The following is a 22,788-nucleotide window of genomic DNA, read 5'->3' on the forward strand; positions in this document are numbered from 1 at the left end:
AATGAGTTTTTGCATGCGACAATTTGATTTTCCAGCATAAATTCAGAATAATAGTTTCCAAGGAATATTGAAGAACATTGCACTCTAGGAAATAAATAAAAGATCACTGACGTGTCCATTACAGGATGATAGCAATGTCCTAAAACATTGCACCAGCAACGATCTACCAAAAATTATTAGAGATATGCCGTTGTTTACATCGCTGCTGCCACCCAATCTACCACCCTTCCCAACCCACCCACTTCTTGCGAAGCACACACCAACGCAAACGACCATCTTTCTCGAAAACTCTCACCGAATCGAGAGTGATTGCGGGAGATTGCGAGAGAAAACGTCAGGGTAAGTACACGTATTGTTGCCCTTCTCGCGATACAACCGGTCGTGGTGCGCCCTGATTGGTCCACGAAAACCGGCTAGCTCGAGCGCCGACCGCCGCGGGGACGCTGTGAGTGAGGATTTATTCACCCGTGCGAGCACCGTTTCGGCATAGTTTCATCGCAGCGACAGACAAGAAAAGATCTCACACCGAAGTTCCAGTCATCAGTGATTTACAAAAGAAAGGAAAATTTGTAACAGCCAAGAGCAAGTCGTGATTGAAAGTGAAACGATTTATTTAAATAACCCCAGGTGCATTTGCATAATAGCAGTATAAGAATTGTGTTGAAATAGTGAACCCGAATCTGTGATAAAGCCGAAGGAAGAAAATGTAAGTGCTTCTGCTATCATATCGATCGATTCTCCCGGACTGAAAATGTGGAAGTTTGATAATCTAATCCTGTGTTTAAAGTTTGCATTGCATTGTCTTGTGTTGTTCTCATTGAATAAACTAATCAATAAGGAGCTGTTCTAAATGCTAAGCTAAAAGACAAAAGCCGGGAATTCCAATTGCAAGCGGACTGTTTCTAGAAGGATTTTCCCATCGCGCTTTTGGAGAGTGAAATCACTGACGTGTGCTTTCTCAGCCATCAGCAGGGTTCATCACTCACAGATGTGTGATGTGTTGTGTTGGGCGGGGGGAGTTTCCGCCAGCCACCCACAGCGCCTTACCCGCAGTCACTTGCAAGTGGTTGTAAAAGGCGATGTGAGTGTGTGTGTGTTGGTGTAATAGTGGTAATCACGTTCAAATGTATGCGTGTCTCTTTTGTAGATGTAGTAGTGAAACTTGGGGGAAAATATGTGCACTCTTACCCCGGTTGTTAGTTTTATCATTATTTAGCCGTTTTACCCAAATCAGTTGGGTAATATTTTCATATGCAATCTGAATAGCCTTTGAATTGGCGTGCATTTTTGTGTATGGAAAAATTCAAGCTAGTGTTCGTGTGATGAAATGTCACTTATCTCTATGGGGGTTTGTTGCCAAGTTACACAACTACGCAACGGGACTTTTAATCGAATACATAGGTGTAGAATTGGTATCTTGGTGGCACAGTGAACCTGTGCAAGTGTTTACGTGGTCATATTTCGGATTGACACGGGTGGATGTGTAAATCCAAAAAAGCGACATGATGTTTGCCTAATTTGGCGACAAACATATCTAAAGGTCCAATCTGCAAAAGAGAGGCACTTTTTGTTCCGATTCTCTTTAAATTATTACGATGTTACAGTGGACATTTTGATAATTTGTGATGTGTAGATTGGAAAAGGATTGTTTAATCTACTTTCCGACGCAAGAAGTAAATCAAAATTTATAAATTTTGATTAATTTAAAAATCGCTTAAAACTATCAAATTTGATTTGGTAAAACGAAATATTTTGTATGAGTTGTTAGTTTAGTTGTTAATTGACCAATTTATGCTTTGAATGGTTGAAAAAATATCTCCATGCTTAATGGCTTGCAGTCAAATAAACCCAAAATCGCATATTTTGCCCTATAAATTGAGGTATAGCTCAAAATTGTGACGTGCTGGAGCAAATCTGAGCCTGGATTCGGATTCAGCGGCCCAAGATTTGTCAGAGACACATAAGTTTGCTCTTGAGACAGATCAAAAGTTGTTTTTTGTTACGCTGTTATTGACTGATGAGTTTTGAATGAATTTCAAATGAATTCTTAGATAAAAAGTAGCTAGCGGTATTCTAAAACATGCTTCTGCAGAGAAATCATTTAAATTCAGCCTAATTCGTGAGGTCTTCACACATTGCTAATGCCATCAAGGTAAAATATCATGGTAGAATTGTTTATGAAATCCCCAGGGCATTGCATTTATGCAGATCGTGGAAACATGTATTTTTTTTATAAAGTTATTGCCCCTACTCGCATAACAGTCCGATCTTTGCTGGGTTTCCTATTCATATGGGACTGTCATGAGAGTGGCGACAGTTTAGGTATAACAGAATTCTTGAAGTGATCTTTAAACGTTTAAACGCAAGGTATGTTAGTAAAAAGTTTGTTACGACGTATGTTACGTTCGGAAGTTTTACACCATATCGACAGCAACTTCTATTTCAAGCAGCTTCTAAACTGCAAATTTATGTTTCATAATTTGCCAAAAAATACTTTACATTTACATTATATATTATGACTAATTATTTAATTATATATATAATGTAAATGTAAAAGCAGTATCAGTTCACAGGACAAACATCTCTCGTAACACAGTGCGCTCTCCTCGTAGTTTTTATTAAACTTACGGGCAAATTTACACTGCCAATCCTTACGACAATAGGAGAAGGCAACTTCGATAAAACCCTAGATATCTTAGTTTCAGGGTTACCAGGTCCACTAGCCTAGTGGTTAAGGTCTCCAGTTAGCCTAGTGGTTAAGGCTATGGATCGCCAATCCGGAGACGGCGGGTTCGATTCCCGTTCCGGTCGGGAAAACTTTCCCGACTCCCTGGGCATAGTGTATCATTGTACTTGCCACACAATGTACAAATTCATGCAATGGCAGGCAAAGAAAGCCCTTCAATTAATAACTGTGGAAGTGCTTAAAGAACACTAAGTTGAAGCGAGGCAGGCCAAGTCCCAGTGGGGACGTCGAGCCATAAAGAAGAAGAAGAAGAAGAAGGTCCACTACACACGAATTGTTATGCAAGCATACGCAACAACCTTTTTGTTAAGCTTGTTGAAAGTTGTTCTGCTCATCTTTATAATATAGGGTGGGGCGGGGCAAGATGGGTCAGTGCCATTTTCGGGCGCATTACTCATGTTTTGATTATGTTAATAATTTTGTTAGATGACCAGCATGAATATACAAAAGTTTGGGGCATTGATTGAAACATTATTCACTCTCATTGGAAATAAAAAATAAAATGGTTTTCAGCCATTTTTCTTATGCGATACATTCCATATAATCTCCATATAAACGGCCGCGGGGCAAGATGGGTCACCTTCAATTTTAAACGTATTTTTGGAGCATTCAAAAGTTATTTATTTTTTATTTCAAGACTATCTCATTAATGACTTCAGTCAAGCGGAATGAACGCTCAAAACTATAACATAAATTTATGATAATTTTTAAGTGAAAACATCGATTTTCAAGTCGCCTTAGGACCACTCAAATCGTAAAGTTTTTTTATATTCCAAATAAATTTAAAAAAGGTTTACTAGTAGCTCTTGTTTACTCAGTATGGACATGGAGCATATATGAATGCGGAATATACTAAATTCTGTTTTTACGCGATGGATGCGTTCGCGCAAAAAAAGATCGTGTAAAAAAAGTTCGCGTAACTTCGAGAAATCGCGCAAAAAAAATCCAAAGGAAATTTTTTTACGCGATTTGTCCTCCGCAAATGACCAAAATCACGTAAAAAAAAGTCGCGTAACTTCGAGAAAATCGCGTAAAAAAAGTCGTGCAAAATAAAATCGCGTAAAAAAAAAGTCGTGTAAAAAAAGAATTCAGTGTAAATCTTATATTTTGACGTTTTTCGTTGAGAAAATGTGAATTACTTAAAAGGTGACCCATCTTGCCCCGCACTTTTTTCACAGTGCAAAATCGATCACTTTTTAAAACTGCTTGTTCAACAACATATTTTGTATTTAATGAACTTTTTATCGACCTCCAGCATAGCTAACTAGTGTATTAAAGAGTAGCGGACGAATACGAACCAATACGATTTGTATTTATAAAGTTATGGTGATCCATCCTTAGGTGACTCATCTTGCCCCGCCCCACCCTATAATTTCTAGGAAATTTTCTGGTGAAACTTTAGGAGACATTGACAAAACTATCTCTGAAGGAAATTTTGATGGTAATCTCTGAACTAGTACTGCTATTGTTTACAATGGTTTTTTTTCTTACTCTCTCTAAAAAAGCTCGAGAAAGAGAAGGATGGAAGCAAAGGCAGAGGGCACTTGCCTCCTCTTTTATCCCACTTTTTCTCGTGTTTATCAAAGAAAATAAGTGAAGAAAAAGAAAATCTGGCTACGTCTATAATTATGTTTAATCTGACATACACAGATTTAAAATCCTTCGAGGTTTTGATTGGTAGGTCAACCACGATTTTGAAGGCGTTTTCCGACCTTCAGTTCAATCCAAGTGCTCCGTCAAATTTCGACTATGAAACCACTTGCATCATCAAATTTGTATTGGTCTGCCCCTTGAGCATGCAACGGAACCCCGGTTCGTATCGTATACTCAGTCAGTGTGTAGCGTACACGTACGTAGACGATTAAATCCACCGCTTTCGAGTTAACACGACCACTACAGTTTCCGTGAACGTCGCCGCAAGTCGTAGTAGTGTGAGCGGCCCCATCCGCGAAAGGTTGACGTGTTCTTTTCTCCCGGTCTCCTATTGAAATACTCCCGACAACCGGGCGGACGGACAAGACGGGAGTCGTGTCTCACATCTACTGCCTGTCTGTTTCAATCGAGAGCTCAACGAGGTAACAGTATAGTTCAGATCTTTTGTGTCTTAAATCAGCTTTTGTAATAGGAATTTTATTGGATAGGTAGGTAGTTGATTGAACTTTGGCTTGGCTATTTGTTCAAAAATTGAGTTTTAGAGGCTAACAAATGTGAGACGATAAAAGTGATAGCTTGTGTGAATTGCAAAAGTGGAAAGTGATGTGCTAATTCGTCGCCGGACAATGCCATATTTGGGTCACACCTTTTTAGGGAGTCGCAATTATTGAGGTCAGAAGACCTAACGGTTCCTGGTGACGCTGAGTAATTTCGGGTCCAATGGCAGCGAGCGAGAATCGAAAGTTACAATTGGGTGATTTCGAATAGAATTCGTTTGAAATTTTGATACGATTAACTGGACGGAGAACACCGTATGGGATAACGGCGTGGTTGAGGAATATTCCACTCTACGAGAAAAGTGTCTGACGTGGCCCATTTTCATTCATGCTTCGCTTCGTGCCAGACTTCTCTATCTGTATGGTAACCACGTCTGCGATTGTTATCCCTCATACGTAATCAACCGTACTTGTGGAATCGATTGAAATTCGTAGGACAGCTTACTTTCAAGGATTTTAAGTATCTAATTTCGAAAGTTGAAGATTTTAGAAAGTTACATTTCCATGATGTAGAGTGTGACCTTCGGACTTACATTCGGCAATGTTCCTTGTGAGAGTGTATGGTAGACAAGATATGTCATTCACGCTATACGCTAATCTACCTATTACTGCGAATAAGCAGATTAGTTATTCGGTTTTTTAAAAGAATAATTGAACATATTTAAAAAGCGATACTTAGATGCGTTGAAAAAGAGAAATATTGGACGAGAAGTTTTGAATTTGAGTGATGAAACTTCTTTAACAACGAAAGACAAAATAATCAACTACTCTTACACATTTATAGATTTTTAATTTTTTTGGAAGGAATTTGTTTGTTTAAATTACATTGGTGGACACTGTGAAAAATTTATATCAATATTTGAGGTTTAAAACGATTGGAATTGATTACAACTTGTTCAAAATTCCTATATTCTTTACTACTATAGGTGAGGTTGTGACATTGGCGACCATTTGTACCAAGAATTTGGTTGAACAATCTGGGATAGTTTTACTTATGACAAGTTGCATTCAATGTATGTGTGGGGATATCAACATTATGTTTTGACCATTTTGAATAAGTATAAGAGCACGAAATCTTATTTTAATTTGAGTGATATGCTGTTGTGCGCTTCGCTTTCCAACTAACACATAATCTAATCATCCCAAAGTGCCGAGTGATACCTTATCGCTGATAACGCTGAGCTGCATCTGTTGTTAAGTAACACGTGTCAACTAAAAATGCTTAAAGGCCGATGCTGTTTTGGAGTGATACTTGCAATATCCCGAAGTTTCTCGAATAAACAATCTATTCGTGTTTTCTTCTCTTTGGTGCTTGGTGAATATGTAGAATCTTCTCTCCAAAATGAGACTTCTTTCGCCGCACTGTCTGATAGCGGTCACTTTTGCCGCTATCTTGACGGCAACTGCGTTCGTCGCACAAGACAAGAAGGAACAAGACTACGGTACCGTTATCGGCATTGACCTGGGAACGACCTACTCATGCGTAGGCGTCTACAAAAACGGACGCGTGGAAATCATTGCAAACGATCAGGGCAATCGTATCACGCCGTCCTATGTGGCGTTCACTTCCGATGGTGAACGATTGATTGGCGATGCTGCCAAGAATCAACTCACCACCAATCCAGAGAACACTATCTTCGACGCCAAGCGTCTGATTGGTCGCGAGTTCAATGATCCAACTGTTCAGCAGGACATGAAACTCTTTCCGTTCAAGGTCACGGAGAAGAACTCCAAACCAATCGTAAAGGTCAGCACCAATCAAGGTGAGAAGACTTTCACGCCAGAGGAGATCTCCGCAATGGTTCTGGGAAAGATGAAGGAAACCGCGGAAGAGTATCTCGGCAAAAAGGTGACCCACGCGGTAGTTACCGTTCCGGCGTACTTCAACGATGCTCAACGCCAGGCTACCAAGGATGCAGGGACCATTGCCGGATTGATCGTTATGCGTATCATTAACGAACCCACGGCTGCCGCTATCGCTTACGGCTTGGACAAAAAAGAAGGCGAGAAGAACATCCTGGTGTTTGACTTAGGCGGTGGTACTTTCGATGTATCCCTGTTGACCATTGATAACGGCGTTTTCGAAGTGGTTGCTACCAACGGAGACACCCATTTGGGAGGCGAAGACTTTGATCAGCGGGTGATGGATCATTTCATCAGAGTTTACATGAAAAAGCATGGAAAGGACATCCGGCAGGATGTTCGCGCTGTTCAGAAGCTACGCAGAGAGGTGGAGAAGGCGAAGCGTGCGCTATCATCCAGCCACCAGGTTCGCATTGAGATTGAGTCGTTCTTTGAAGGTGAAGACTTTAGCGAAACTTTAACCCGGGCCAAGTTCGAAGAGTTGAACATGGATTTGTTTAGAGCCACCATGAAACCGGTGCAGAAAGTTCTTGAGGATGCCGACATGAACAAGAAGGATGTTGACGAGATTGTTCTGGTTGGAGGATCCACGCGTATCCCTAAGGTTCAGCAGCTGGTCAAGGAATTCTTTAACGGCAAGGAGCCATCGCGCGGAATCAATCCTGACGAAGCTGTGGCATATGGAGCTGCCGTTCAAGCTGGAGTGCTTTCGGGTGCTACCGAGACCGAAGGACTTTTACTTCTGGACGTGAATCCGCTGACTTTGGGCATTGAAACTGTCGGCGGAGTTATGACCAAGTTGATTCCTCGTAACAGCGTCATTCCGACGAAAAAGTCCCAGATCTTCTCAACAGCTTCTGATAATCAGCATACCGTAACAATTCAGATTTTCGAAGGTGAGCGTCCGCTGACCAAGGATAACCATCTGCTCGGCAAGTTCGATCTTACTGGCATACCACCGGCGCCACGAGGAATGCCACAGATTGAGGTATCGTTTGAAATCGACGCTAACGGCATTCTGCAGGTGTCCGCCGAAGATAAGGGGACTGGTAATCGCGAGAAGATTGTCATTACCAACGACCAAAACCGTCTGACTCCGGATGATATCGAACGCATGATTCAAGATGCAGAGAGATTCGCCGAAGATGACAAGAAACTAAAAGAGCGGGTAGATGCCCTTCATGAGCTGGAGAGCTATGCGTATAATCTGAAGAATCAAATCAACGATAAGGAGAAACTGGGATCGAAACTTTCCGACCATGAGAAGAACAAAATTGAGGAGGCGGTCGAAGAGAAGATCAAGTGGCTGGACGCGAATCAGAATGCGGACACGGAGGAACTTAGGAGTCAGCGCAAGGAACTCGAAGAAGTCGCTCAGCCGATCATCGCCAAGTTGTACGCCAGTGGTGAAAGTTCACCGCAGCCGGGCACTGAAGGCGAAGATGATGAGGATCCATTCAATGATGAATTGTAGACGAAGCGTTGTAATAAGTGATTGGAGTTTACGAATGGAATGTTGTTGCTGTTTGCGAGAAATAGTAGTTTAAGGAAGATGGAATAATGAGGAAACTTTGCGTAAGTCGCATGCCATGAGTTTTACAAAAGAGCGTGAAGCGAACACTGCTACAAACCATAACCAAATACATACAAACAAATTCGACGTGTTTTCAAAAATCAACGTTGATCAACTAAATTTTCTTGAAAGAAATCAGTTGATCGAATATCATTTTTTTTCCTTCAGGATGTCATTGACAACCTCTAGATTAGTTTCAATCAATTACCACAACAAGAACAGACAATAAATTCAATCATGCTCAATTTTATAATCCACAATTTCACTCTGCTTCCTAACAAAATCCTGACACATTCAACCAAAGTACCCTATTCCTAATGTTTGTCCTATCTTCTTCACCTTTTGCAGAGTCGTCAAAATGAAGTTACTAGTACCGTTGGCCCTGGTGGCCGCACTGGCCGTACTCAGTTGTACCGCCGAGGAGAAGAAGGAGCAAGACTACGGAACCGTCGTCGGAATCGATCTGGGAACGACCTACTCGTGTGTGGGAGTGTACAAGAACGGCCGCGTGGAAATCATCGCCAACGATCAGGGTAACCGAATCACGCCCTCGTACGTGGCATTCACTGCCGATGGCGAGCGTCTGATCGGCGATGCCGCCAAGAATCAGCTGACCACCAATCCGGAGAACACCGTCTTCGACGCCAAGCGTCTGATCGGTCGTGAGTTCACTGACTCCACTGTCCAGCACGATGCCAAGCTGCTTCCATTCAAGGTGATCGAGAAGAACTCCAAGCCACATATCAAGGTTTCGACCAGCCAGGGCGATAAGGTGTTCGCCCCGGAGGAGATTTCTGCCATGGTGCTGGGCAAGATGAAGGAAACCGCCGAAGCCTACCTGGGCAAGAAGGTCACCCACGCCGTCGTTACCGTTCCGGCCTACTTCAACGATGCTCAGCGTCAGGCTACCAAGGATGCCGGAGTGATCGCCGGTTTGAACGTGATGCGTATCATCAACGAGCCAACTGCCGCCGCTATCGCCTACGGTTTGGACAAGAAGGACGGTGAGAAGAACGTTCTGGTGTTCGATTTGGGAGGCGGTACCTTCGATGTGTCCCTTTTGACCATTGACAACGGTGTGTTCGAGGTCGTTGCTACCAACGGTGACACTCACTTGGGAGGTGAAGATTTCGATCAGCGCGTGATGGATCACTTCATCAAGCTGTACAAGAAGAAGAAGGGTAAGGACATCCGCAAGGACAACCGCGCTGTGCAGAAACTGCGTCGTGAAGTCGAGAAGGCCAAGCGCGCTCTGTCGTCCAGCCACCAGGTCCGCATTGAAATCGAATCGTTCTACGAGGGTGATGACTTCAGCGAAACTCTGACCCGTGCTAAGTTCGAGGAATTGAACATGGATCTGTTCCGTTCGACCATGAAGCCAGTCCAGAAGGTCTTGGAAGATGCCGATATGAACAAGAAGGATGTCGATGAAATTGTCTTGGTCGGAGGATCCACTCGTATCCCCAAGGTTCAGCAACTGGTCAAGGAATTCTTCAACGGAAAGGAACCATCCCGTGGTATTAACCCCGATGAAGCCGTCGCTTATGGTGCCGCTGTTCAGGCTGGTGTCCTCTCCGGAGAACAAGACACGGAAGCCATCGTCCTGCTCGACGTCAACCCACTGACTATGGGTATCGAAACCGTCGGAGGAGTCATGACTAAGCTGATCCCGCGTAACACCGTCATCCCAACCAAGAAGTCCCAGATCTTCTCCACTGCTTCCGATAACCAGCACACCGTCACCATCCAGGTCTACGAAGGTGAACGTCCCATGACCAAGGACAACCACTTGCTCGGAAAGTTCGATCTGACCGGAATCCCACCTGCACCACGAGGCATCCCACAGATTGAAGTGTCGTTCGAAATTGATGCCAACGGTATCCTGCAGGTGTCGGCCGAAGACAAGGGAACCGGAAACCGCGAAAAGATTGTCATCACTAACGACCAAAACCGTCTGACCCCAGAGGACATCGAACGCATGATCAAGGACGCCGAACGATTCGCCGACGACGATAAGAAGCTGAAGGAACGCGTCGAAGCCCGCAACGAACTCGAGAGCTATGCCTACAGCTTGAAGAACCAGCTCGGAGACAAGGACAAGTTGGGCGCCAAGGTGGCCGATGATGACAAGGCCAAGATGGAGGAAGCCATCGACGAGAAGATCAAGTGGCTGGACGAAAACCAGGACGCCGACTCCGAAGACTACAAGAAGCAGAAGAAGGAGCTGGAAGATGTCGTGCAGCCAATCATTGCCAAGCTGTACGCCAGCACTGGCGGTTCTCCTCCACCAACTGCCGGCGAAGACGACGATCTCAAGGATGAACTGTAAATTCTTGTTTGTTAGTCTAGCGTAATTTCCATTTTCCGCCGGTCCCTGGTCGGTCTAGTGTTAGGGCCCCTTCCACACATCGATCCAGCCTGGCCAGAGCCAGAGTCGCAGAGGGACTCCCAGTTCATTACTAGCCGTTTAGAGATCAAGTAGAGGAGGAAAAGAGTTCCCCCCACAGTAGAAGAGCGTGTGTGCGAGCGAGATAATTACGAGTTCGAGTGTACTAGGAGCGCGTTAGGCGTGTTCTCATCTCATTTTTCAGATGAGGCAGAAGAAAATTAACAAAAAACAAAACCCACAAAGTTTAGTTTAGAAACTTGCGTGAATACACTTACGAGAGAGGCGAGAAGGGCGTGCGATGCGTCTTTATTTATTGTTTAATTTGTTTTCGTAAATCGCGTTTATTTTGCCTTTTGATAGGGTAGTCCGAGAAAGAAAAGACACTTTGTTCCTTCATCCTCCCCTTTCGTTATCATAAACAGCGCAAGTATTGCGGCCATGGTAACGAGTACTCTTTATCTCCTTCCTTTCATTCCCAGTTTATCTATTACCTATTATCCCATGTTAGGTTCTTTTCCTTTCTCAACCATCGACTGATTGTATGTAAGTGTGTGCGTGATTAGAGTTTCAAGACATCCAAGTTAAAGTAAAAGCAACAAATTCTACTAGGAAACTTAAACCATTCAAAGCAAGAATGATGATGAAACAAATGCAGATTAACAAGAGAATGCTGTCTGTAAGAGAAAGAATTCAAATAAAAGTTTTATAATTAAATTAAAACTGTTTTTGATTGTCATTTAAATAATCTAATACATACTTCGAAATCTCCCTAATTTAAGCGCACAATATAAAACCAAGATATTTTGGCTTTAGGATGGCTCTTCGATATTACTTGGGGATGCGGATTTTTTTTTTTTTTTTTTCGTTTGGGCTTAATTTGCCAATCATTAGGATCTGATGTGAATGAAAGCAAGATTCCAAGCATACAACTCTTTATTCTTTACCCCATCATCACTCCCTTATTCTTCGGGAATTCCAATAGAAATATTGCTAGGAATTCCAAAAAAAGAAAAAAAAATCCATGAAGGAATTTAGGGAGAAATCCCTAAAGAAATATCGAGGAGAAACTCTAGAGAAATCCCGGGACAAAACCTTGCAGAAATACCCGTAGAACCGAGATGAACTAGCCTAGGGTTAAAAATCTCATTAATACAGACAAAAAAAAAAAAACCCGTAGAAAACCCAGGACAAAATCTGAAAGGAAATCCCAATCTATGAGAAAATACCTGGTGGAATTTCTGTAGAAATCCCGGGATAATCTCTAGAAAGAGTCTTGGGAACAGTTCCGATAAGAATTTGTTATCTACGTTCGACTTTGCGATGTCAGAAAATAATGTGTTGTTTGAGAAATACAAAAACACTCAATATATAGGTTGATGTTGCGTTTTTTTTTGGGTTTTGGCTTGGGGGCAGGGCCTACTTAATATAGGTTGTCTATGCCATACAGTTTGGAAACCTCTGCTCAAGCCTTCCCGAGCACCACGTTACGATGAACCTGTGGTAGCTTATCGGTATCGCACACACACACTCAACACTATTGACAAGCAGGAACCTCGTACGTACGTACGTAGCTTTCGAACAATGCAGTCATCAGCAAAGCAGGATTTTTTTTAGAGGCAGGTCTTCATTAACCCTTTATGAGGCCTAGGAAACTAGAAGAGTTGTCAAAGCGTACTATTATGGAAATGATTATATACATGATTACATGTACAAAACAATTTTTGTTTGAAAGAAACTCTCAAAAATCTAGGTGGCAATATAGTTGCCACTGCCCGTTTAGGCCAAAAACGCTGGTGGCAATATAGTTGCCACTGCCCGTTAACCCCAAAAACGAGCTTTTGAGGTGGCAATATAGTTGCCACTGCCCGTTTAGGCCACCAGCTCTGGTGGCAATATTCTTGCCACTGCCCGTTTAGGGTACTTTTCTTCTTTTGACTTCGACAAAAAGCCGGAAAAGAGATTTTAGAGTGGATTGGGCCTTAACCCATAATATAAACTGTGTAGTTCAGCTCATGTCAACCCAGAATTTGATTATTTCTTAAAATATTTACCAAATCTATAATTTTACAATAAGTTTGAGCTAATTTTCTTCACGGGGTCAAAATTAGTCATTTTTGAGACTACAAATGGCTCCTAAATTGTTGTTATAGCTTTGTTTAGTACCAAAAAAATACCAGGCGTTGTTAGTAGTCCCAATTTTGTGTAAACCAAAACAAAAAGTTCGAAATAAATTGTTATAAAACAGAAAAAAATACAAACAGTAGGTGGCAATATAGTTGCCACTGCCTTATAAAGGGTTAAGGACGCCAGGAGGAAGGCTTCGGGCGGTGTTAACTTGCTCGGCAGCAACTTGCAGCTTGTCAAGAAATTTCAAGTTCTCCGGAAAACTCGTGGAATGGAATATTGGCTGTATAAAAGTTGAACAAACAATACTTCAGCAAACTTCAGCTTAAGAAACTTTTATTCAGTTATACCTGTTTCTTAGGTACATCTCTCGATCAAAAGTTTAGGGTCACTCCCTCAAAAACATGTAATTTTTAGGCCCATATCTCTGCTAATTTGAGTCCGATTTCAAAACCCTAGGTCTCATTAAAAAGATAATAAGTCAAAGAAACTTTGAACATGATTTAAATGAAAGCCGAATTTCAATCGACAGTGATGAAATTGAGATGGTTGAAGAATTCGTGTATTTGGGCTCAATGGTTACCGCCGATAACGACACAAGCAGAGAAATTCAGAGACGCATTGTGGCAGGAAATCAAACTTAATTTGGACTCCGCAGAACTCTACGATCGAACAAAGTGCGCCGCCACACGAAGTTAACTGTCTACAAAACGCCGACTAGACCGGTAGTCCTCTATAGGCACGAAATACGAATCATGGACCCCACGTGCAGAGGGCCAACGCGCCCTTGGAGTTTTCGAACGGCAGGTGCTGCGTACCGTCTACGGTGAAGTGCAGATAGAAGGCGAATGAACCTTGAACTGCATCAGCTGATGAGAGAACCAACCATCGTACACAACGCGAAAATCGGGATGCTATGGTGGTGGACGTGTCACGTCATCGGGATGTCGGATAGCAGCCCGACTAAAATGGTTCTCGAGAGTCATCCGACCGGTACAACAAGACAAGGTGCGCACCGAGCTAGGTGGGTCGACCACGTGGAGGACGATCTGCGGACCTTACGTAGAGTGCGGAACTGGAGACACACAGCCATGGACCGAGTGACGGCTACTATGTACAGCAGAAGCCACCCAGGCCTTAGTCTGGCCGGTACAAATTTCCCGAATGGAGGAGAACGTGCCTCTAGAGCCGACCTACTGATAGTCTGGCCGGTAGGTAAGTAATATGATGCACCATAGTAGTACCACGACTTCCACTGATGATGCGCCTTTCGCATTTAACGACTGACATTGTTGTCAGCCGCCAGTAAGGATCCGAGGTACATGAACTCCTCCACCACCTGGAATGTATCCCCGTCTATCGTCACATTACTACCTCGTGTTCGGTTCCGCCTACCAGCATGTACTTCGTTCTTTACGTATTCACAACCAGTTAGAACTTTTCTGCTTCGTGTTTCAGGTAGGTGTACAGTTCTGCCACCTCACCGTTCCGTATGTTCTGGCGATAATGTCCATGTCGTCTGCGAAGCACACAAATTGACTGGATTTTGTGAAAATCGTACCCCGGCTGTTGAGCCCAGCTCCTCGCTTTACACCTTCCAGAACGACGTTGAAGAGTAGACATCCCTAGTAACCATTAGCACTATATTTCGCCATTTTTGGCACATAGGGCTATTAAGCGGCCAATATAGAGCGTGTCAGCTCCTTAATAGCATTATACTCGCCTTAGGTGGATTATAGTGCCTCGTGGTTACTTGAGATGACAGTCCATCACCTTTTCACAGTACCCGGCGAGATTTTAATAATCCTTACGCAGTTTTGCACACCGTCCATTGTTGCTTTGAGTAAGTAGTCTTGTCGTTTTTCCAGGAAAGCCGTTTTCGTCCATGATATTCCATAGTTCCATAGCATTCGTTGTCGACCGGCCGTCAATGAAGCCAGCTTGATAATTTCCCACGAAAAAGGAGTTTGTTAAAATACTTTTTGCAATTTCTCATCGTAATAGGCTGTTTTACCTCACGCAAATCTGACAGGAAAAGGCCTACTTTCCCACACTAAATTAGCAGTGCTGTAATGGTTCATTACAGCACTGATTTGCGTTGCGTAATGAACCATTACAGCACTGTTTTCAGTTTTGATCAACTTCTTGGTGATTTCTGGACGCAGCTCTGAAAAAATGTGACAAATGCAATGCACAGTATAACCTGTTATGATCAGACTTTCTTAAACATGGCTATGAACATCAGTGTACAGTTTGATGAAAAATTTTGTTAAAAACTATTCTCAAGCGGTAATTTATGAAATTGCAAAAAACGTTGTACGCAACTCGGTGCAGAACTCGATTTTTCCAGCACTCGTCGTAATTATCCAACTCGGCAAGCCTCGTTGGATAAATGTACGACTCGTGCTGTAAAAATCTTCATTCTGCACCTTGTTGCGTAAACTACTATTATTAGATTTTACCGAAGTAGTCTGAGCGCGCCGGCACAAAGGAGGATGCGACGCTAAACCATGCGGCTATGATGGATGCACTAATAAACATCACGAGCTGATATGATTCAATACAGCATCCATTGTACGTTTAAGTATACTGTTTGAAAAGTGTTGATCAAAGCCTTTTAAAATTACACGGATTTCTCTATAAAGAACAATGCTTGACATTCAATTTGTATGATCATTGTTTGGAGTATATATTTTTAATTTGTTGTTATATTGCTAGTGTTGTAATAAATAACGTAAAGAAATAAAACTGAAAACACTACGAAATAAGCTACAAACGTGGAATAAGGGATAGTTTATCCGATTTTTTTGAATAATTCAAATCACTTGATATCAAGGCGTTAAGAAGATGCCTTGATTACAATCGCTGCACAGGAAAATTAAAATTCTAAAGCATGATTAGTACAACAGCCTGCCATTTTAAAGCAATTGCTCACAATTTTTAATAGTTTCTAGTGAAATAGCGAACCTTACCTTACCACTACGCAGCCACAGTCTACACTTTGATGTTCATCTTGAAAGCCGCCGTCAGCTCGGTCGAAGGAAACATCGCAAAGTCGCCCCGTGCCGCTCGGTGGGGCTTCCTGCTCAGATACTCGTCCATGATTTCGCACGCCAGCTGTTCGGCTTTCGTTTTGATCTGCTGCTGGTTGCGTTTCTGTTGGTTTTCGTGGTCGATGATCGCCTTGGACACGCTGCCTTGGGCGGTCTGCGTTGCTGGCATTTCGGCGCCCCGGACCAGCGACATTATCCAGTCGTGCTTCACCTTGGTGATCTCCTGCTCCAGCTTCTCGATGCGCTCATCCTTGGGCTGGGGCACGTGCAGCGGTTCCAGGTTGGCCAGGATCTTCTTGTATTCGTTGGCCTGAACCTTTAGCCGCTCGGTGCGCTCGTCCTTGAAAGCCTTCTTGAGCAGCGATAGCTCTTGGGCGATGTACGGTGAACTGGCGGAGATATCTGGAAAACGAAAGGATTGGTAATGAGTAATGCTTCTATACCTTGTAATCCATTCTTTTTGGAAACGCTATTTTTACATAGCAAATAATCGTTGAATAAACGAAAAAAAAAGTAAAAGTGCTTACCGAGAGCAGTGGTGGTCTTGAGATCACCCTTCTTTGAGCTGTAGGACTTGAGCTTGTCTCGGAGGCTGCTCTTCTCACTTTCCAGTGAGTCGATATCGCTCTGCAGATGGTCCATGGTTTCTTCGAACTCTTTCTCTTTCCTGAAATTTAAGTAAAGTTTGGTTAAAAATAAACCAACAATGTGTATTATTCCGCAGGACGCACTGTTTGAGCCGCTGGCAAACTTCGTCGTACTGCTTCTGCAGCCGGGCCGTGTTGATCTCGTGATCCTGCTGCAGCACTGACAACTTCTTCTCGGCCAAGTCCTTGCGTATTTGCATTTCGGACAGTTCGTTCTGTTTGAGTTTGGCCGCCAGCTTGAGCTGTCGGATTTCGGCTTCTCGGTTCTCCAGCGTTGCCGTGAGTGTTTTTGTCTCCTCCAGCTGTTTCTTGACGGCCTGGGCGCGCAGGATGATAGGTGCCACGGGTTTTTCCTCCGGCTTGACGTTCGTTCCGGACATGATTTCGTACTCGTGGTCGAGTAGATATTGTGCCAGCTGGCTCATGTCGGTACTGGTCTTGCTTAGCACGTTACGGATGTTCTGCGAGGGACCCAGGTCGTCTTGTTCGTAGACCTTTTCGCATGCATTTGACAGCATTTCCCAGAGTTTGTCATGCGGTACGGATACCTCCGACTCGGGATCGGCCGTAACCATTTGGATAACCTGCTTGGCGCTGTAGAACATAACGCTCATCAGCTTGTTCAAGGACTCGGCAGTCTTCTTCAAGTTTTGCAACGTATTCATAGAGAGATTACACTTTGTGATGCTGACGTCCTGCGGTAGACGTCGTTTGGTGAGTTTGAGCTGTTGTTTTACCGATTCTACGTTCTGAATGATGTACTGCATCAGTAGACCGGAATCGCTGGTCTCGTCACCTCCCTGCAATTGATTGAAATGATAAACAGTGTCAAGTACCTCAAGAAGCAAACATTTTTATATTGAACATGAGAAATGCAAGAAACTTACCTGAATCAGCGTCTTCATCACGACGGCATCCGTTGATATGGAGTCGCAGGCAGCCGAAATAGACGCAGTGCAATCACGCACAATTTGCGTTTCGTTCAGCAGATCTTCACCGGAAAGCAGCACCAAATACATGGCGTTGAAGAATGTCACACATTTCTCCAGATTGTCGGTGGAAGAATTCTCGTCCAGCTGGTTGGCCTTCAACAAATCCACAATTTCATCGACCATCTTCTCCTGGGCTTGCATCTCCGGCAGTGATGATCCAATCTTCAGCAACGTATCGGCAGAACATGCGGTCAAACCGTAAAGGAACTGATGCATAATACTTTGCAGGTTGTGCACATGGTGAAGCAATCTCGACCGGAAACGGAACTGGTAAACCTCGTGGCCACTAACGATGGCAGAACGATCGATCTGCGGCACGGCGGAGAATCGTTCCCTAGCCTGACTGACGATTATGCCCGATTTGAAAACGATGCGGGAAACCAACAGAATGACCAAGATCGCGTCGTGATCGCCACCACGAGCCATGAACACTTCCGGCATGAACGCCGTCAAGTACTTTACGTGCTCGTTGGCCTGGGTCAGCTCGATCTGCCGCAATTGAAGATCGATGGCTCTGGTAAAGGCCTTCGACTCGGCGAACATCTGCTTGAAGTCGATCGTTTCCGAAATGGTGTCTTTCACCACCTTGTTCGATTCCTGGTTGATCTTCTCCCGAAGTTCTTGACACTGGTCGTTCAATCTCTGAACCAGTTCCCTAAATTTAAGGATGGTTTGATCCCGATCCACAATTGTCTCCAATGCAGCGTCCTTTTCGCGAACAGCTTCTCGTTTGGCAGCGTGAGCCATGTCCAGTTCCTCGCGCATATCCATCTCTAGCTCATGATTGCTTTCGACCAGTTGTTCGTGTACTTCTTCTAGCGCTTCCAATTCGGCCACTTCTTCTTCCAAGGCCTTAACTTTATCTTCCAATTCCATCTTCTTCTCGGCTAGTTGCTCTACCATTTCTTCCGCGCCCAAAGCAGCATCAACCTGTTCCTGCAGATCGTTGAGTTGGGCCTCCAATTCGTCAATTTTGGAGGAAAGCTTCTCCTTGGTCCGCTGCAGTTCGGCGACTTCGGACTTTTTAGTTTCCAACTCTTTCTCGAGCTTTTGAATTTCGTGCTTCTCGTGTGCGGAGAGATCCCTCAGACGTACTAACGTTTCCCGCAGTCTTGCATTTTGTTGTTCAAGTTGCTTGAATTCATACGTAGAAACTCCTGATCCAGCACCGTCGGAAATCACTCCACCGCCAGCCATCTTTTCCTGCATTTCGGTTTTCATGATCTCCAAGTCCAATGTCAGTTCTTCGATCCTTTCCTTGGCCGTTTCCAGCTCGAGTGCCAAGGTGTCGGCCTTTTCCTCGGCCATTTCCTTATCCAGCGTAATCATTTCAACATTCTCCGACAATTCGGCCATCTCTTCAATGTGCAAGTCGCGAGCCTCAATGGCATCCTTGGCTTCTTGTTTCGCTCTCTGATAGTCCCGTTGTAGTTGCGAATGCGCATCCATGATCTTACTCTTGAACTCCACCAGCTGATCGTACTGAGTCTTCATCTTGTCGAACTCGCGCAGCCGCTCTTTATCCTCCGCGCGACGTACTTTTAGCGTTTCCAACTTTTCCACCAGATCTTTATTTTGCGTTTTCAGGTCTTCGATCTCCTGCTGCAACTGTAGCAGATGAATGCGATCCTCGGTGGAGGGAGCCGGCGAAGGAGAAGTCAACGATTGTCCAGGGGTGAACTGTGGTTTGAGAGTTTCGACAAATCCAGTTTCCACGAACGAGGCTCGTTTCGAGGTCTGTAGCGATTCCGGTGGGCTGATGTGCGATCGGTGCAAGGACTCGTACCGATCGCCGGCCTTAACCATGGTAGGAATGGACGAAACCGGAGTCGGAATCGATGACTGACCCGACGGGCGGTCATTTCCCGGAGAGGTCAGCTGAGTTTTGGATCCCAGCGAACTGGTGCTCCGATTCAGCGATGCACGGGAGCTGCGGAGAAATGTTAAAAACGTTAGTGAATTTGCAAGCAATGAGCAAAGCATTCCGCTAACATGGGAATAAACAACAAGTGAGCCACACAGCCGGAAGCGGCTGGGTGACGAACACGCGTGATTTGAAATAGAAGCTTTGAACAGGCAACAGAAGGCAGCAGCAGGTACAGGCAGGACGAAGGAGCATTCGAAGAACTTAAACTATGAACTTCATTTGTATAATACACTGCGAACACGTGGCGAAAGCTTCGAAATATAAACCTTAGGTGTTCAGCGACCGGCGGGTGCACTTGTAACTGAGGCCATCAGCAAACAACATCTAGATTTTCAAGTCTGATCCAGTTGGGGTACGGAACTACGTTTAAAATGTTACTTCAAGAAATGAAGAATTGAAAATCTTGTTAAAAACAGTTGGAATTATACAACTACATTTTTCATAAATTTATGAATTCAGACGTATTTCCGCATCCAAGATAGATCAGTTTTCCGTAAGGTAGGACAGAAACATTCAAACAAGGAGTATAAAATAAAAGCTATACGAATCAAATGCTGTTAACCTGGACGTCGAAAGTGTCATAGTCATGGAGGCGCGCTTCGATTGGGGCTGCTTGACCGGTGACTTGCGGCGAACGCTATTATTTCAGGTTGACGATGAGATGACGACCAATTCGAGTAGCAGTAGTAGTAGTAGATCCGAGCAATTTGGATTTGGGTTCGGGATTATTGATGGTAGGTGCATTCAGCAACATGGGTTGTTGGTTGGTTTACGGTTACGGTAAGGGCATGATGATTAGTAGTTGGACATCGATTGTTGTTAGTTGGGAGATGAAAACGGGAGGAAAGAAAGAAAGGTTGTTAGATTTACAGTTTGAAACATTAGTTTATTGGCGAGGACATGAAATGAACAAAGAACAACGGAACCAAACAATATGGATTCAGAAACAATGAAATACTATAACTACTAGAGTTAAGACCGTTAAGACATGATAACATTGCAGTAAGCGAAAATTATGTTTTGTAATGAACTGTGTATTGCTGGATTCTACAAGAGATCTAATGGGTAATATAAGACCTCAATAACAGTTTAGGAAGAAAGGATTGTAGATCATTCATGACATTGTCATAGTTTATTTTTTACGGAGCACAGGGAGCTGCCTTAGATGAAATAAAAATGGCTCCCGTAGTAACTTTTTTATGGCAGGTTGTAGGTTTGGTGGATTATGTTTGATACTATTGTAGTATTATGAATACATCAGCCCTATCATGTACTCGAAAACAAAAAAAAAACAACAACTAAATGGCGAGTTAACAACCAGGAAGGAGCGTCCAACCCAAGTGATTTCTGATTTCTAAGGTAGGTATTCTGCTAGCGCGATGTACTACGCATTAGTGCTGGACAGGGCCACGCATGATTTCTTCCTGCTTTCCCAGCCGATAAGCCCTCTGTCAAACTTAAAAATATAGCCAGTCCAACCTATTGTTGACTTCACCAGTCCAGTCCGCATACACGAATTACCTACTCTACTTGAAGGTTGTTATGAGCGCCCAGACACAGCTCGTAGTTTGCCGCAGCTTTGACGAAACGTAACACCCGTTTTTTTTCGTTCCAATACGTTGTTGTTGGTTTCGTGAAGCTTCGCTTTAGAACGGGAGGTTGAGATCGCAATATCGCGATATACAACAAAGCATCGACCAGACTTTGATATTGTTGTCCACCTGCCAAAGTGTCACTATCCTCCTTCTTTTATTGTACGAATCCGTTGACCATCGGAGCAGAGTTGATCCCCAGAAATTATATGAAATCTTCCAGCTCTGCTATATTGAAAGCGTCAGAGACTGCGCCAGCTTTCGATGTTCATGCTTTACAAGTAGAGACATGGGTCAGCCAATGACCGATGGAATCTCATGTCTTTCAATACTGTATCAATTCACTGGTTCCATACCCGCGCAGGAACGCGGTCGTGATACTAAAGACACTACAGATACGGAAGTATATGGACGTCCTCCAGGTGCCATATCTACTTCAACTTCTCCGCTAGTTCGTGATACTTTGTTATTTTGCAGGACAAAGTTGATTGGACACTAATCTGTCGACCATTATCTAACCTTACCGGTCAGACTAAGGCCGGAGTGGCCTCTGCTGTACATAGTAGCTGTCTCCATCCTACTCGGTCCATGGCTGTGTGTCTCCAGTTCCGCACTCTGCGAAGGGTGCGTTGGTCCTCTGCACGTAGAGTCCATGTTTCGTGCCCATATAGGACTACCGATCTAAACAGCGTTTTGTAGATAGTTAACTTCGTGTTAAGGCGAACTTTATTCGATCGTAGCGTTCTGCGGAGTCCAAAGTAAGCTCGATTTCCTGCCACAATGCGCCTCTGAATTTCTCTACTGGTGTCGTTGCCGGCGGTCACCAGTGAGCCCAAGTACACGAATTCTTCAACCGCCTCAATTCCATCACCGTCGATATAAATTTGGAGTGATGAGCGCGGTGATTTTTCCCTGGAGTCCCTTGTCTTCGACACATCAATGACTAATCCGATTCGCCTGGCTTCACTCTTTAGTCGGATGTACGTTTCCAACATCGTCTCGAATTTCCGAGCTCTAATATCAATATCATCAGCGAAACCAAACAGCTGAACGGACTGCGTGAAAATCGTTCCACTCGTGTTTATCCCCGCTCTCCTTATTACACCCTCTTAAGCAATGTTGAACAGCAAGCACGAAAGATCATCACCTAGCCGTAACCCTCTGCAAGATTCAAAGGGACTCGAGTCGAACTACGCACATCACTCGATCCATCGTAGCCTTGATCAATCGTATCAGTTTATCTGGGAATCCGCATTCGTGCATAATCTGCCATAGCTGGTCTTGATCGATTGTATCATACGTCGATTCAACATTCAACGATGAACAAGTGTTGTGTGGGCACGTTGTATTCGTGGCATTTCTGCAACACCTGGCGGATGGCGAACATCTGAATCAAGCTTGATATTGCCCCACGAACTCTCTTGCAATCGGTGATAGACGGCGGCATAGAATTTGAGAGAGTTGTTGGCAGCGCTCAGTAATGTGATCGCGCGATAGTTCCCGCAATCCAACTTGTCGCCCTTTATGTAGATGGGACACACGATACCTTCCATCCATTCCTCCGGTAATGCTTCCTTCTCCCAAAATCTTGGTAATGACCCAGTGTAGTGCTCTCACTAGTGCTTCTCCACCGTACTTATTTTAGTAACTGGCCTGGTAGTTGATCTGTTCC

General features: G+C 43.9%; 3 protein-coding genes across 4 annotated transcripts; 2 read left to right on the forward strand and 1 right to left on the reverse strand.

Annotated features, from left to right (window-relative positions):
• Positions 1-14: 14 nt before the first annotated feature.
• LOC109413676 (endoplasmic reticulum chaperone BiP-like) lies at positions 15-8,293 on the forward strand. 2 transcript variants are annotated; one of them, XM_029871674.2, is made up of 2 exons: positions 15-706; positions 6,284-8,293. In XM_029871674.2, exon 2 carries the CDS (start codon positions 6,299-6,301, stop codon positions 8,291-8,293), a length of 1,995 nt encoding a protein of 664 aa, XP_029727534.2. In that variant the 5' UTR covers positions 15-706; positions 6,284-6,298. The 2 variants fall into 2 exon arrangements, with proteins under 2 accessions (XP_029727534.2, XP_019542936.3); XM_019687391.4 differs by lacking the exon at positions 15-706 and adding an exon at positions 4,749-4,887.
• A 457-nt stretch (positions 8,294-8,750) lies between these two features.
• LOC109413675 (endoplasmic reticulum chaperone BiP) lies at positions 8,751-11,501 on the forward strand. Its single transcript, XM_062856256.1, has one exon. It carries the CDS (start codon positions 8,751-8,753, stop codon positions 10,719-10,721), a length of 1,971 nt encoding a protein of 656 aa, XP_062712240.1. The 3' UTR covers positions 10,722-11,501.
• Positions 11,502-15,564: 4,063 nt separating this feature from the next.
• LOC109413677 (dynactin subunit 1) lies at positions 15,565-19,527 on the reverse strand (the record flags this gene model as incomplete). The annotated part of the gene is given in 4 exon segments (XM_062860869.1): positions 15,565-16,360; positions 16,486-16,625; positions 16,690-17,405; positions 17,493-19,527. Coding segments are annotated over 4 exon segments (3,352 nt in total), but the record flags the coding sequence as incomplete, so codon positions are not given.
• Positions 19,528-22,788: the final 3,261 nt, after the last annotated feature.

This window comes from Aedes albopictus, chromosome 3 (genome assembly GCF_035046485.1).
Source record: "Aedes albopictus strain Foshan chromosome 3, AalbF5, whole genome shotgun sequence".
NCBI classification, from domain to species: domain Eukaryota; kingdom Metazoa; phylum Arthropoda; class Insecta; order Diptera; family Culicidae; genus Aedes; species Aedes albopictus.